The 15,373-nt window shown below is 42.3% G+C and overlaps 1 protein-coding gene across 1 annotated transcript in view; it reads left to right on the plus strand.

Moving 5' to 3' along the window:
• The window catches only part of LOC123963817 (ryanodine receptor 1-like), a 49,702-nt gene that overhangs the window by 12,088 nt on the left and 22,241 nt on the right, over positions 1-15,373 (plus strand). The window contains exons 21-71 of the mRNA XM_046040878.1: positions 55-247; positions 351-567; positions 636-740; positions 842-945; positions 1,029-1,112; positions 1,220-1,379; positions 1,527-1,674; positions 1,825-2,030; positions 2,119-2,293; positions 2,408-2,616; positions 2,713-3,071; positions 3,184-3,313; positions 3,571-3,731; positions 3,818-3,980; positions 4,068-4,154; positions 4,289-4,515; positions 4,610-5,048; positions 5,123-5,710; positions 5,807-6,007; positions 6,215-6,326; positions 6,449-6,592; positions 6,889-7,162; positions 7,257-7,371; positions 7,506-7,638; positions 7,735-7,829; positions 7,910-8,045; positions 8,148-8,334; positions 8,461-8,572; positions 8,691-8,811; positions 9,038-9,207; positions 9,329-9,549; positions 9,637-9,727; positions 9,834-9,974; positions 10,063-10,226; positions 10,323-10,401; positions 10,628-10,717; positions 10,809-10,949; positions 11,971-12,048; positions 12,128-12,203; positions 12,283-12,406; positions 12,710-12,825; positions 12,953-13,020; positions 13,127-13,248; positions 13,388-13,437; positions 13,654-13,714; positions 13,821-13,947; positions 14,083-14,194; positions 14,280-14,361; positions 14,463-14,593; positions 14,691-15,011; positions 15,106-15,346. Coding sequence (XP_045896834.1) covers positions 55-247; positions 351-567; positions 636-740; positions 842-945; positions 1,029-1,112; positions 1,220-1,379; positions 1,527-1,674; positions 1,825-2,030; positions 2,119-2,293; positions 2,408-2,616; positions 2,713-3,071; positions 3,184-3,313; positions 3,571-3,731; positions 3,818-3,980; positions 4,068-4,154; positions 4,289-4,515; positions 4,610-5,048; positions 5,123-5,710; positions 5,807-6,007; positions 6,215-6,326; positions 6,449-6,592; positions 6,889-7,162; positions 7,257-7,371; positions 7,506-7,638; positions 7,735-7,829; positions 7,910-8,045; positions 8,148-8,334; positions 8,461-8,572; positions 8,691-8,811; positions 9,038-9,207; positions 9,329-9,549; positions 9,637-9,727; positions 9,834-9,974; positions 10,063-10,226; positions 10,323-10,401; positions 10,628-10,717; positions 10,809-10,949; positions 11,971-12,048; positions 12,128-12,203; positions 12,283-12,406; positions 12,710-12,825; positions 12,953-13,020; positions 13,127-13,248; positions 13,388-13,437; positions 13,654-13,714; positions 13,821-13,947; positions 14,083-14,194; positions 14,280-14,361; positions 14,463-14,593; positions 14,691-15,011; positions 15,106-15,346 — 8,191 coding nt within the window. The remainder of the gene's footprint in view (positions 1-54; positions 248-350; positions 568-635; positions 741-841; positions 946-1,028; positions 1,113-1,219; positions 1,380-1,526; positions 1,675-1,824; positions 2,031-2,118; positions 2,294-2,407; positions 2,617-2,712; positions 3,072-3,183; positions 3,314-3,570; positions 3,732-3,817; positions 3,981-4,067; positions 4,155-4,288; positions 4,516-4,609; positions 5,049-5,122; positions 5,711-5,806; positions 6,008-6,214; positions 6,327-6,448; positions 6,593-6,888; positions 7,163-7,256; positions 7,372-7,505; positions 7,639-7,734; positions 7,830-7,909; positions 8,046-8,147; positions 8,335-8,460; positions 8,573-8,690; positions 8,812-9,037; positions 9,208-9,328; positions 9,550-9,636; positions 9,728-9,833; positions 9,975-10,062; positions 10,227-10,322; positions 10,402-10,627; positions 10,718-10,808; positions 10,950-11,970; positions 12,049-12,127; positions 12,204-12,282; positions 12,407-12,709; positions 12,826-12,952; positions 13,021-13,126; positions 13,249-13,387; positions 13,438-13,653; positions 13,715-13,820; positions 13,948-14,082; positions 14,195-14,279; positions 14,362-14,462; positions 14,594-14,690; positions 15,012-15,105; positions 15,347-15,373) is intronic.

Consider the following 15,373-nt stretch of genomic DNA (forward strand, 5'->3'; position numbering starts at 1 on the left):
GATTTCATGTACTGTATATCAACAAACATGTTAATTTGCTCTATGCGTCCACAGGACGTGTTCCGCGTCATGTTGCCACACCCAATCAGCACATCCTGGCAGCAGAGGACGTGGTTAGCTGCTGTTTGGATCTGAGCGTGCCCAGTATTTCCTTCCGTATCAATGGGCATCCTGTGCAGGGCATGTTTGAGAACTTCAATCTGGACGGCTTGTTTTTCCCTGTTGTCAGCTTCTCTGCAGGCGTTACGTATGACATAAAAATGAATTATCATGAATAAATGTTTTCTTTAATAAGTGAGGTATAGTTATGACATATGAGACTAATGTCAATTTTCCACTCTAACTGCCAGGTTGCGGTTTCTTCTCGGAGGACGCCATGGGGATTTCAAGTTCCTCCCACCTCCAGGCTATGCTCCATGCTACGAGGCGGTGCTGCCCAGGGACCGTTTGCGGATTGAGCCAATCAAGGAGTATAAGCATGATTTTGATGGCATCCGCAACCTGTTGGGTCCAACTCAGTCACTCTCACATACAGCCTTCACTCCTTGCCCTGTAGACACTATACAGGTAAAATCCCATTCCATCTCTTTTTCATCTTCATCTTTTCCACTGCACTGAATTTATCATTCTTTCAGATTGTACTTCCTCCTCATTTGGAGCGCATTCGAGAGAAGCTTGCAGAAAATAGCCATGAGTTATGGGCTGTTACTCGCATTGAACAAGGGTGGACCTATGGACCAGTGAGTGTTTTCACTGTTGGTCATCTTGTCCTTAGAAAAGGTTGTTGTGTACACTAACAATTTCCTTAAAATAATTTTTTCTTTTTAAAATCGCTGTCAAGTTTCGGGATGACAACAAGAAGCTGCACCCCTGCCTGGTGGATTTCCAGAGTCTGCCTGAACCAGAGAAGAACTACAATTTAGCAATGTCAGGAGAGACACTCAAGTAAGTCGGCGGCTTCACCTTAGTAACAGCCCTGTACTTTCATGTCTTTCTATTTCTAATGCCTCTTGTGATTGATTTCAAAGGACTCTGCTAGCACTAGGCTGTCATGTAGGAATGGGAGATGAGAAAGCAGAGGAGAATCTGAAAAGGACCAAGCTCCCGAAAACGTGAGTCGCAAGGCATTCATTTATTTTGCTTCATTTTGTGACATTGCTTCTCTTTATCGTGTATACTGTTAACGGATATCCAGGATCTGATCACAAAGCATTGTTAGTTACATGCAGAGTAATGGATATAAGCCAGCCCCTCTGGACCTCAACCATGTAAAGCTGACTCCTAATCAGAACACTCTAGTGGAGAGGCTAGCAGAAAACGGACACAATGTGTGGGCAAGAGACCGGGTTCGCCAGGGCTGGACATACAGTATTGTGCAGGTACCACCATTCTTTTTTATGGAGAAATCCCTATGATAATCATAATAATGTGTAGTGTGTAGAGAAGGTTTGATAGGTACATGCACAAGTTTGTTCAATTACATTTTCACGTTTGATATTATTTATTATTATTATTATTTTTTATAGGATATAACGAACAAGCGCAATCCCCGTCTCGTTCCTTACAACCTACTGGATGAAAAGACTAAAAAGACCAACAGAGAGACAGTATGCGCAGCTGTTCGCACTCTCATCGGATATGGTTACAACATAGAACCACCTGACCAGGAGAGCAGTAAGTTTGTGCTGCCATCTACAAACAGGATGGCTGGAGTATTTGTTTCTTTTTTATGTAGTCCTACAATTCATTCTTAAGATACAGGTGTTTAATCAAATCTACAAGCTTTTCTATTAGGTGTTCATTACCGTGTTTGTTTTAATGTAGGCGGGGATGGGCCAGGCAGCTCCCGTGGAGATAAGATCAGAGTGTTCAGAGCAGAGAAATCTTATGCTGTCACACAGGGGAAGTGGTACTTTGAGTTTGAGGCTGTGACAGTCGGGGAGATGAGAGTGGGATGGGCCAGGCCCAGTGTTCGTGCAGACACTGAACTTGGTGGGGATGAGTTGGCGTATGTCTTCAATGGCTTCAAGGTAGGAGAGAGACCTGGTTTACGTCCTTGTGAAGTATTCCAAAGCCTCTGTAATACAAAACTCTAAAACTAACAGTCTTCTTTTTCAGGCACAACGTTGGCATGTGGGAAACGAGCCATTTGGTCGTCAGTGGCAATCTGGTGACGTGGTGGGTTGTATGATTGACCTTACAGAGATGAACATCATGTTTACACTCAATGGAGAAATGTTGATCAGTGACTCAGGCTCGGAGATGGCCTTTAAGGATATTGAGATAGGAGAGGGTAAGTACAGTAACAACTGATAGCAAATTAAGTTTTCAGTTAGAGACATTGGATATTAGTACATGTGGATTTGTGTTTCTGATGCATGTTCATGCATGAATCGAACATCCCTAGGCTTCATACCTGTGTGCAGTTTGGGCCTGTCCCAGGTCGGGAGAATCAACTTGGGTCAGAACGTCAGCAGTCTTCGTTACTTTACCATCTGTGGCCTGCAGGAGGGATTTGAACCCTTTGCAATCAACATGAAAAGAGACATTACCATGTGGTTCAGCAAGAGCCTTCCCCAGTTCATCACTGTGCCTACAGATCATCCTCACATTGAGGTATTATGAGTTTTGATGAAAAATGTCTTTATTCCCAATATGAAAAAGGTAATATTTTCTAGATCATGACCTGGCCCCCTTTCATTTATGCTCTAGGTGTCCCGTGTTGATGGGACAGTGGAAAGTGCCCCTTGTCTCAAAGTGACCCACAAGACATTCGGATCTCAGAACGCCAACACAGATCTGCTATTCTTCAGACTCAGCATGCCAGTTGAGTTTCATGAGACCTTCAAAGTCCCAGCGGGGACCACCCTTCTTACTCGTTCCATGACCATCCCTGAGGATGAGGTGTTAGAGGTGGACCCAGACTCCGACTTTGAAATACTCAAGAAGTCAGCTTCGCGCAAAGAGCAGGAGGAGGAGAAGAAAGAACCCTCTGTGCCTAAAGAGACCCCTGCCATCAAAAATGGAGAGAATGAGAAGGATGCCTCAACTGAGAAAAGCAAGAAGAAAGGGTTTGTATAGATTCATGCAGAGTGACATGAAAAGGGGTGTATGGGGTTTGAGTAGTCTTCAGCTGGGTTTACATTTTGACATATAGAGAGTAATTGCTGCCTTTCTTCACAGATTCCTTTTCAAGGCTAAGAAGGCTGCATTAATAACTCCACCCCCAGTTGTTCCCACCATGCCCCGCTTAATGGAAGATGTGGTGCCAGATGACAGGGATGACGTCGACATTATCCTCAATACCACTACAGTATGACTATAAACTATATTTCCATGGTTATCATATTCATAACCACATAAAATCCATCAGATGTTGCTCATTTGTGGTCATACTGGTAACTGTAGATACATTAATTAGCATACAATATAAACATATGTTGTGTTTATTACAGTATTTTTCCCATTGAACTTGTGTGTCAGTACTGTTAACTTTGACATTTATGTTGAATCATCTTCACCTGAAACTGCACTAATGTTGATTTCCCATCAACCTCCATCCTTTACCAGTACTATTATTCTGTGCGAGTGTTTGCGGGGCAGGAGCCCGGTGGCGTGTGGGTGGGCTGGATCACACCTGACTATCACCAGTATGACCCTCATTTTGACATGAGCAAAGTGAGAAACGTAACAGTCACTGTAGGTGATGATAAAGGCAACATTCATGATAGGTATGTCACTCTTGTAAACAGAAAACTACAACATTTAAAATGTCAAACATGCAGTAAATATTAAGATTTTTTTCTGTCTTCCTCAGTTTAAAGCGCAGTAACTGCTACATGGTATGGGGAGGGGTGTTCAGCAGCTCCCAGCAGACCCGTGTCAGTCAGGAGGATTTTGTGATTGGCTGTCTTATTGATTTGGACACAGGACTCATGACTTTCACTGCTAATGGAAAAGAGATCAACACATTTTACCAGGTCAGATAAGTTTAAATCTGGTATTCTTCTAGTTCTTTAAAAACTCTTGGTCATTTAATGCAACCATGTTCTGTTCTTTTCTTGCAGGTGGAGCCCAACACAAAACTGTTCCCAGCTGTCTTTGTCCTTCCTTCCAGTCAGAATATGATTCAGTTCGAACTAGGCAAGCTGAAGGTTAGTCACAAAGGGACACTCCACTCAGTCTGCACCAGTCTTCAAAATCGAGACAACAATTGAGCTTTACCAACTTTGTTATGTGTTATATATTCTCTAACACATCATTTGCCTTCCTTTACTTGTCTCGCTAGAACATTATGCCCATCTCAGCCGCCATGTTCCGGAGTGAACGCAAGAACCCTGTCCCCCAGTGCCCTCCCAGACTAGATGTCCAAATGTTAACCCCAGTCATCTGGAGCCGTATGCCCAACCACTTCCTGGCTCCAGAGACGGGGCGCATCAGTGAGAGACTGGGCTGGATAGTGCAATGTCAGGAGCCACTCACGATGATGGCCCTCCACATCCCAGAGGAGAACCGGTCAGAGCGGCATCACTCTGCATCTCTTGCATGTTTATTAAAATGTGTTACTTTTAGTCATTTTCAGGTAAATTAACCCATTTTCTTCCTCTAGGTGTATTGACATACTAGAGCTGTCTGAACGTATGGACTTGCTGAAGTTCCACTATCACACTCTGAAGCTGTATGGCTCAGTGTGTGCTTTGGGAAACAACCGTGTGGCTCATGCTTTGTGCAGCCACGTGGATGAATCCCAGCTCTTCTACGCCATAGAGAACACCTACCTACCTGGCCCGATGAGGAGCGGCTTCTATGACCTACTCATCAGCATGCACCTGGAGTCTGCAAAGAGGAACCGGCTGGGAACCAACAAGGAATTCATAGTTCCAATGACAGACGAAACACGCAGCATCACTCTGTACACCGTCAAATCTCATGCTTTACCCGGGGTTGGCCTCACCACATGTCTGCGTCCCAAACTCCATTTCTCCTCTGTTGGGTTTGTAGGAACAGATCAAGACATCTATACACTGAGTCCAGTCATCCCCTTACAGGTGAGTTTGAACACGTTTGGTATTATAGGCCACGCTTGAGTCACTAATAATAACACGTTTGCTTGTATTTCCAGGTGCTGAAGACCAAGGCCCTGAACATGCTGACTGAGGCTGTGCAAGATGGAGGTCAAGCCATGAGGGATCCTGTGGGAGGCAGTGTTGAGTTTCATTTTGTTCCAATCCTCAAGCTCATCAGTACCCTCCTCATCATGGGTGTGTTTGATGATGAAGATGTCACACACATCCTGAAGATGATTGAGCCCACAGTCTTCAGTGGGAAGAAAGCAGAGGAGCCTGCTGAGGAGAATGCCAAGTTGAAGGAAGAGAAGGAACAAAAAGCACCCCCAAAAGCAGGAGCGGTGAAGGAAGAAGAGCAGGAAGCCGTAGAGGAGGAGGAAGAAGAAGAGGATTTTGAGGATGATGGCTTGGGTGGAGAGGGGGAGGAGGATGACGAAATGATGGAGGAAGAGGAAGAATTAGAGAACGCTGAATCCATCATGCCACATGGAGAAACGGTGGACGAGACAGAGCAAGTAAATGGCGAGAAAGGAGCTGAGGAAACAGAGAAAGAGAAACCTGTAGAGACAGGTGGTGAGAATAAAGAAGAACACCTAGAGCAAGGACTTTTCCAGATGAAACTTCCAGAGTCAGTCAAATTGCAGGTATGGCTGGTCTTTGTATAATGTACAAAAAAGCTCTTCTTTCCAGTGATACTGTTAATATAATGTCAGAGATTCACTTGTCTTTTTGTTCTTCAGATGTGCACACTACTGCAGTATTTCTGTGACTGTGAGCTGCGTCACAGAGTGGAGGCCATCACTGCATTTTCAGACCAGTTTGTCAGCCAAATACAGTCCAACCAGAGGCAGCGCTACAATGAACTTATGCTGGCCTTCACCATGAGTGCAGCCGAGACCGCCCGCAAAACCCGTGAATTTCGCTCCCCACCACAGGAGCAGGTACACCCACACAAATGTATACAAAGAGTGTAGAGTACATTGCAAGAGGTTCCTCTTTCTTTCTGGGACAGAATCTTCTTCCTGAACAACAAATATCACTTACTCTTCTTAGCATATGTTTTGGATGAGTTTGTAATGCTAAGATTAGCCATTCCTTATAAATTATAATAAGCATACTTGATTGTACCTTTTCTTGCTGTTGTGTAGGTCAACATGCTCATGAACTTTAAGAATTGCGCTGAGGATGAAGAGTGTCCTATTCCTGATGAGGTCCGCGAATCTATGCTGACTTTTCACAATGCTCTGCTGGCACACTGTGGTCAGTCTTTATCTACAGTATTAAGTGACATTAACTGACAGCATTTAAAACGAACACTGGTAACAATGGCGGGTTTAAATAGAAGCATCAGTACAGTATCTTCTTTAAAACTTCCCTCTCAGGTGTTCATATTGAAGAAGAAGAACAAGAGGAAGAAGTGGATACTTCTGTCCGTGGACGACTGCTCCGTCTGTTGGAAAAGGTGAAAAGTGTCCGCCAGAAGAAGGTAGAGGTGGAGCCTGAGCCACAGGAAGATAAAAAACCAAGTGAGCCTCTCATCTTTTGCATATCAAGCACAACTGCAATAAAACTGTATCTTTTCGAGACGTCTGTCTGGAGAAAATAGAAATATTTCACCTTGTTAGATGATCAAAGATAAAGAATGTAATATATTACAATCTTAAAAGCATCGGTAGCCACTTTGCATTGCACAGACACCCATGATGAGCACATGCCAGTGACTACGTAACTCTTTAACCCATATCAAAATCCTCTTCTACAATCACTTTAGTACAGTAAATTGTATATTTTGTATTACTGCTCTCTTTACTCTGTTTACCAGGCACATTGCAGGAGCTGATTTCCCATACTATGATCCATTGGGCCCAGGAGTCATTTATCCAGAACCCCGAGCTAGTGCGTATGATGTTCAGCCTCCTTCACAGGCAGTATGATGGGCTGGGTGAGCTCATGCGTGCCCTTCCTAAAGCCTACACCATCAATGCTGTGTCAATTAACGACACCATGGACCTGCTGGAGTGCTTGGGCCAGATCCGCTCACTGCTTATTGTCCAGATGGGTCCAGAAGAGGAGAGGCTTATGATTCAAAGCATCGGGTTAATATGAGATTTAATTTATTCTGAATATCTTGCTTTGAAGTGACTTATTATTATCATTATTATTGTTCATCATATTTTTTGTTTTCTTCAGGAACATCATGAGTAACAAAGTTTTCTATCAGCACCCTAACTTGATGCGAGCTCTGGGCATGCATGAAACTGTCATGGAGGTCATGGTTAATGTCCTTGGCGGTGGAGACTCAAAGGTATATTTTCAGTATGCTCAATTTGCAGATAAACCTTGCTTTATATTACCACCAGGTAATAGACACAAATAGACCATAATACCAACATTATATGCTACTTTACTTTACATTTGTAACATGCTTACTTCCAATAGGAGATCAGATTCCCTCGAGTGGTGACCAACTGTTGCCGTTTCCTATGCTATTTTTGTCGCATCAGTCGTCAAAATCAGCGTTCTATGTTTGACCACCTCAGCTACCTTCTCCAGAACAGTGGCATCGGCCTTGGTGATTGTCTTTGTTGAGTTCCAGCATTATTCGTGATGATTTATTCTTGATGTATGAACTGTGATAAATGCTGGACATTCTGTGTTATTCTTTCAGGAATGCGGGGCTCCACCCCGTTGGACGTGGCTGCAGCCTCTTGTATCGACAACAACGAGCTAGCATTGGCTCTCCAGGAGCAGGACCTAGAAATGGTAAAACACAATCCAATATGTACAAAATAAGCACTGTGCAAAAAATGTTTCATCACTTGAGTACACTCATTTATTTCCAGGTGGTGAAGTATTTAGCTGGGTGTGGACTTCAGAGCTGTCCAATGCTACTGGCTAAAGGCTACCCTGACATTGGCTGGAATCCTTGTGGTGGAGAGAAATACCTTGACTTTCTTCGTTTTGCCGTATTTGTCAATGGTCTGATGTTTTATTTGCAATATTTAATTTCATTGCACTTATTGTTTCCATTTTCTCTTTTTTTAATGATTGTTAATCATATTTTTTCTTTCCCTTTCGCAGGAGAAAGCGTAGAGGAGAATGCCAATGTGGTGGTACGTCTCCTCATCCGCAGGCCTGAGTGCTTTGGTCCAGCCCTGAGAGGGGAGGGTGGTAATGGTCTGCTGGCTGCAATAGAGGAGGCGATCAAAATATCAGAGGACCCTGCAAGGGATGGCCCTAGTGTTAAGAAAGACAGACGCTTTCCCATGTAAGAACTCTTAGCTTTGGTTCTAAGGCCTTCTGATGATATTTAATGAAACGCCAAAGAGTGCTTTATCTCCTCCAGTGTTGCTGTAGAAGAAAGTTTTAGAGCTGCTATATTTTTTACCGGTAGGTTTGGAGGAGAGGAGCAGCACGAGGAGAACAAGGTGCACCTAGGAAATGCCATCATGTCCTTCTACTCTGCCCTTATTGACTTGCTGGGACGCTGTGCTCCAGAGATGCACGTAAGTTGTTTAGTAGCCACAATACTGGACTTAAACATGCTGAGAGAAAGGAAAAGACAGGTATAGGAAATCTAGTTGAAAATGTCTTTGTAGAAAAAACAAGCTTTTGTCTCTACAGTTGATCCAGGCTGGTAAGGGCGAGGCTCTGAGGATCAGGGCCATCCTGAGGTCTTTGGTCCCTATTGAGGATCTGGTGGGAGTCATCAGCCTTCCTGTTCAGATTCCTTCTTTTGGAAAAGGTAAAGACTCAGGAGAACATACTGAATTTCTGAAGTCTGTGTTTATTAATTTAATTACCCCCATGTTAGTATCCTGACTAGCTCTCATTCATGTTTTAACTACATGTAATGTTACCATACGTTGTATACAGCTGTATGCTGAACGCTTCCATTGGCAGATCAATTCTGTCCAACCTTGCATATTTTTAATGATTTTTCCAAAATGTTTTCTTTATGCAATGCTTAGATAACAGCGTCATAGAACCAAAGATGTCAGCCAGTTTTGTGCCAGATCACAAGGCTCCAATGGTTCTGTTCCTGGACAGAGTGTATGGTATTGACAACCAGGATTTCCTGCTCCATGTGCTGGAGGTGGGCTTTCTGCCTGACATGAGGGCGGCTGCCTCTCTGGACACGGTGAGCCTCAAAGAATTTACAAACAGACAGTCGTATATGGTCCTTGGGGAGAAGTGCAGAGCAGGATTATGACCATAATATTAAACGACTTAATTCACTGCTTAAAATATCTGTCCAACAGGTTGCTTTCAGCACCACAGAGATGGCCCTCGCCTTGAACCGCTACCTGTGCTCTGCTGTGTTGCCACTCATCACCAAGTGTGCCCCACTCTTTGCTGGCAGTGACCACCGAGCCATAATGATTGACTCCATGTTGCACACAATCTACCGGCTGTCTCGCGGACGAGCCTTCACAAAGGCCCAAAGAGACATCATTGAAGAGTGCCTCATGGCTTTGTGCAAGTGAGTTTAAATTCATGGTAGACTTTTAATGTCATTTAACATTGCAAGGTTTATAAATGAAGTTAACTTTGTCTGTCTTTCTTTCAGACATCTACGTCCATCCATGCTTCAGCACCTGCTAAGACGGCTGGTGTTTGATGTTCCCATTCTCAATGAATATGCCAAAATGCCACTGAAGGTATGAGGACCTTTTAAAACTATTAAACAAAACATTTGCCTTTAAGTTCACGTATTCTTCTGGTATTCATTTTTTACTTTCACTTAAATTTTTTTGCGTCCTACAGCTTTTGACCAATCACTATGAGCGGTGTTGGAAATATTACTGCCTCCCTAATGGTTGGGCCAACTTTGGAGTTGCATCAGAAGAGGAGCTGCATCTGACCCGCAAACTGTTTTGGGGGATCTTTGAATCACTAGCACACAAGGTGGAGCTCCCGCAATAAGAGAGTTTTGTTTTTCAGTATATAAAATGGTGTATGGGCATATTGTGATATCTTGTTACTGTGATTCCAGAAATTTGATGCTGAGATTTTCAAAATTTCAATGCCATGCATCTGCGCCATTGCTGGAGCCATTCCTCCTGACTATGTAGACGCCAGCTACTCCTCCAAAACAGAGAAAAAGGCATCAGTAGATGCAGAGGGAAATTTTGATCCTAAACCAGTAGAGACCACAAAGTGAGAGGATTTCTGTCATTATGCCTGTCATGACATAAAGTATCTCTCTTAAAATAATTAAAGCCAAATGTACTCTGATTCTCCCTCCAACCACAGCACTATCATCCCTGAGAGACTGGACCCCTTTATCAACAAATATGCTGAATATACACATGACAAATGGGCCTTTGAAAAGGTAGAACTTTTGTTTTCACTCACTGTAAATGTTCACAATAGTCTAATACTATTTTTCAGCTAGTTCATGAGCAACATATTGGGTTAGTTTGATCATAACAGCTATACATTGTGTGGTGGAATGCATAGAATTTATGATTGCACATGGATACTGACCTCCTGCAAGTAATAAGGAAACCATTATATTTGTAAGCATGAATGACATCTGTAATACTTGTATGTTTCAGATCCAGAATAATTGGTCATATGGTGAGGTGCTGGATGAAAATGCAAAAACTCATCCCATGCTCAGACCATACAAAACCTTCTCAGAGAAGGTAGGTTCACAGTCACACTGTGCATTGAATCTTCCTGTACTTTGACTTCGCCATTGAATGTTTCTGATCACACTGACTTTTCTTCTGGCAGGACAAAGAGATCTACCGTTGGCCAATCAAAGAGTCAGTCAAAGCCATGCTTGCATGGGAGTGGAACATGGATAAAGCTAGGGAGGAGGAAGAGTCAGAGAAGAAGAAGGCAGCATCACGAAAAATCTCACAGACTGCTCAGGTATAGAGCAGTTGGATGAATGTACTAATATCTGATAATGCTATCACAGTGAAGTTATTTATTGTACAGTATATAATGGGGGTGTGATAACCCACGAGACAAGACGAAATTCGAGATTGGGTTCATGAGATTGAGACAAGATTCTAACACTATTTTTAAAAAATATTTAATGCTAAAATATGAAGAATTTGAGTATTAAACACTTTATTTCCTGTATTCTGATGAATTTTTCGTGCTGCTTTCAGATCTGTTTCTCCTGTAGATCAATTTCTTTAATATCATCCCTGCTGAGTCATGATTTAGTCTTCCCTTCTCTTCTGTGTCTTTGTTTGGAGAAGTAACCTCTTTAAATGTGCATGTGGCACATTTTCACCTCAATGATAGATTATTTAATTTTAATTCAGTAAAACTCCTGGACTTTAATAGCTCTGTGAGTTTCAGCAGATTTTCTGCTCATGTTCAAAACTTTCTGCACATTCAGAATCTCTTCAGTGTTCTCTGACACGTTAAGAAAAAAGTAATAATATTACCAGACTAACGTCGTCATTTAATGAATGGGATACCTGCCCTTTACTCTGCTGCACGTTACATTATTCATCCGCTGGTAGTAACGTTATCCCCTTCACACCATTTGGCCAACGCAATTTGGGACTGCATGTTGCATGTGAAACCGAAAGTAACTGAAACACTTGTGATCAGGCAGAAATCACTCCACAAATCCACACACATGTTAACTTCAGCCGCTCATAAAATGGTCACAGTCCTAAACAGAGCAAGTTTGTGCTTCCATTTTTAGATGTTTATGTTGCTGTCTGGACTCACAGCGTGGGCGGTGCGATTCAGTTGATTAGCTTCACGAGTCTTCTTATCAGTCTTATCAGTTATACATTTGTATTTCACTGCATAAGAAAATTAATGTGTGACTTGACAGCATGTGAAAAAAGTCAATTTAACAACAATTTAATCTGGCTTGAGATCTCGTCACACCCCTAGTATATAGTGATAACTCTTTCTGTTCTAGGCAACCTATGACCCAAGCCATGGCTACAGTCCACAGCCTATTGATATCACACACATGGCTCTTTCAAGAGACCTGCAGGTATGGCAGTAAATATTTTAAGGTTCTGTGCTATAATGTTAGCATCAGATCAATATTAATAATTTATATCCATTTACAGTCTATGGCAGAGCAACTGGCAGAAAATTACCATAACACCTGGGGACGAAAGAAAAAGCTGGAGCTGCAGTCCAAAGGTAAGAATTTTTTTTGGACATATGGAAACTGAGAGATTGAGCTTTTGTTCAGTTTTAATTTGTGCTTCTGTATGTGTAGGAGGTGGAACACATCCTCTGCTGGTGCCTTATGATACCCTGACAGCAAAGGAAAAGGCACGAGATAGAGAGAAGGCTTATGAGTTGCTCAAGTTCCTGCAGCTTAATGGATATGCTGTCACAAGGTAATAAAGCAGAAGAACAATGTCTGTAGAACATTTAGCAGAGAAGTGTATTTGTTTCATGCTATTAAAATGTATTTTCATTTAAGCTGCTAACTTTATTTTCTGTTTAATATGTTGATTGTGTATTTTTAGTTTTACATAATGCTTCTTTTTATGATCAAAGATTCTTTCTCTATTACGGAACTTGACTACTTGAACTTCCAAACTTATAGTTTGAAAGTTGACTGAAATATGTGTTTATGATTTGCCACAGTTACTTATGGGGGGAATCTTTCAAAAGAGTTAAAGTCTGTTTCACTTCAGGGGACTGAAAGATATGGAGTCTGACATCTCATCCATCGAGAAGAGATTTGCTTATGGTTTCCTACAGAAGCTGTTGAAATGGATGGAAATTGCACAGGAGTTCATTGCTCATCTCGGTACTGTGGGGCAAGGATGCAGAACAGATACTTAAACATCTGATATAATTGTATTTGTGTAACTTAAAGTAGATATATATTGCCCCTGTTATTGAGATATTATCATATTTGGAAATGTGTTTTACAGAGGCTGTGGTAAGCAGTGGACGAGTGGAAAAGTCTCCTCATGAGCAGGAAATCAAATTCTTTGCCAAGGTGAGACTATTGTGTAAACCTGGGTTGTCACAATTTTGAAGTCCCAACTTGTCCTCATCGCTGTACTGAGTGCAAAAACTCTCTCTTTGAAAACACTCCCTCCTAGATCTTGATGCCTCTAATCAACCAGTATTTCAAAAACCACTGCCTCTACTTCTTATCGACTCCTGCAAAAGTCCTGGGTAGTGGAGGGCATTCTTCCAACAAGGAGAAGGAGATGATTGCAAGGTGACCTCTCATGATCTACATATAACACACAAAGTTGTTATATTATGTATTATTTTCATATATCACTTTCGCCCTTTTATCAGCATTTCCCTTTGCTTGCATTTTCCTTCCCTTCCTTTCCCTTTCCTTCTCATCATAGTATCTTCTGTAAAATGTCCGCTCTGGTGAGACACAGAGTTTCTCTCTTTGGTAAGATATCAGTTTCTCAACATCAATCTTTCTGAATCTTTTCACTCTTTTGTGTGTTTCTCATATGTGACTGTATTGTATTGCCTATAATGTATTTTTTCAGTCTCCCAGGTCAGAGCAAGGGGTGTTGCTCTTGTTTTATATGCGTATACATTATGCGGACATATGATTTCTATGAAAGACCTCATAACAGCAGAACTGTATTTGTATGTGCAGGAACGGATGCTTCAGCAATTGTTAACTGTCTTCACATTCTGGCACGGTCATTGGATGCAAGGTTTGTTGTTTTTATTTTTTTTGACAAGGTGCATAATGCCATCAAGATGAATACATGCTGATTTGTTTTTGTTTCTCATCATACTCTTCCTGCTTTTCTTCATTAGGACAGTAATGAAGTCGGGGCCTGAGATTGTGAAAGCAGGGCTGCGGTCATTCTTTGAAAGTGCTGCTGATGATATAGAGAAGATGGTAGAGAACCTCAAACTGGGCAAAGTATCCAAAGGCAATCAGGTAATAGAAGAAGTACACAATATTTAAAGTGGTTTTGCACATATTGCTATTGCTGACTCTTGCAAATGATCTGTTAAACACTGGATCTTTCAATATTCATGGACCATGGTCATGTGCTGCTTCTCTCCTTTAAAGCAAGTGAAAGGCGTGTCCCAGAACATAAATTATACAACCATTGCCCTGCTCCCAGTGCTTACGTCCCTGTTTGATCACATCGCTCAGCACCAGTTTGGAGATGATGTCATCTGTGAGTGCTTTCACATCAGTACTTTTACATGGTTTTATTCATTTATCTTGACACTGCTGTGCCTGTCATTGTCACTTGCATATAGTGGATGATCTGCAGATGTCATGCTATCGCATCATGTGTAGCATCTACTCCCTAGGGACTGTCAAGAATCCACATGTTGAGAGGTAACTCCATATCTGCATACAGTTCAGTATGTAATATTGCTACATTTAGAAGTAGATATTTGGGAGCATTTTGTTTTTCTATTTTTCCTTCACATTTACAGGCAGAGGCCAGCTCTTGGAGAGTGTTTGGCTCACCTTGCAGCAGCTATGCCAGTGGCCTACTTAGAGCCCCATCTAAATGAATTCAACGCCTTCTCTGTCTACACCACAAAGACACCCAGGGAAAGAGCCAGTGAGTGCTTTACTCTTTCCTTAGCTTTGTTTTCTCTCTAACAAAGTATTGTTATTGAGTTTGATTTCTTTCACTACTTCTCTTGTGAATGCCAAAGTCTTGGGCCTTCCCAATGAGGTCCAGGAGTTATGTCCAGACATTCCAGAGCTGGATGCTCTGCTAAAGGAGATTGGGGACTTGGCAGAGTCAGGAGCTCGTTATACTGAGATGCCTCATGTGATTGAAATCACTTTGCCCATGCTGTGTAACTATCTGCCCCGCTGGTGGGAGAGAGGACTTGAGAACTTCCCTGAGATGGAGGGCCAGATCTGCACTGATGTCACATCAGAACACCTTAATCAGCTGCTGGGCAGCATCATGAAAATTGTAGTCAACAACTTGGGTATTGATGAGGCTTCTTGGATGAAGAGGTTGGCTGGTGAGCACTGTTTTAAACTCTATTGATATGTCACAATGTACGCCTGATTGAGTTTTTGTGCAAGTGAGATGACACCATTTGTTTTCTCTCCTAGTGTTTTCACAGCCCATTGTCAGCAGGGCAAAGCCAGAAATGCTCAAGTCCCACTTCATCCCAACAATGGATAAGCTGAAGAAACGCACTTCGAAGGTGGTGGCTGAAGAGGACCATTTGCGGATGGAGGGGAAATCAGAGGGGGACGAGGAAGACGGCACTATACGTGATGAGTTTGCTGTCCTCTGCAGAGACTTGTATGCCCTCTACCCTCTACTTATTCGCTATGTGGACAACAACAGGTACAACAAAGTTACAAACACCATCAC

This window comes from Micropterus dolomieu, linkage group LG23 (genome assembly GCF_021292245.1).
Source record: "Micropterus dolomieu isolate WLL.071019.BEF.003 ecotype Adirondacks linkage group LG23, ASM2129224v1, whole genome shotgun sequence".
NCBI lineage: Eukaryota > Metazoa > Chordata > Actinopteri > Centrarchiformes > Centrarchidae > Micropterus > Micropterus dolomieu.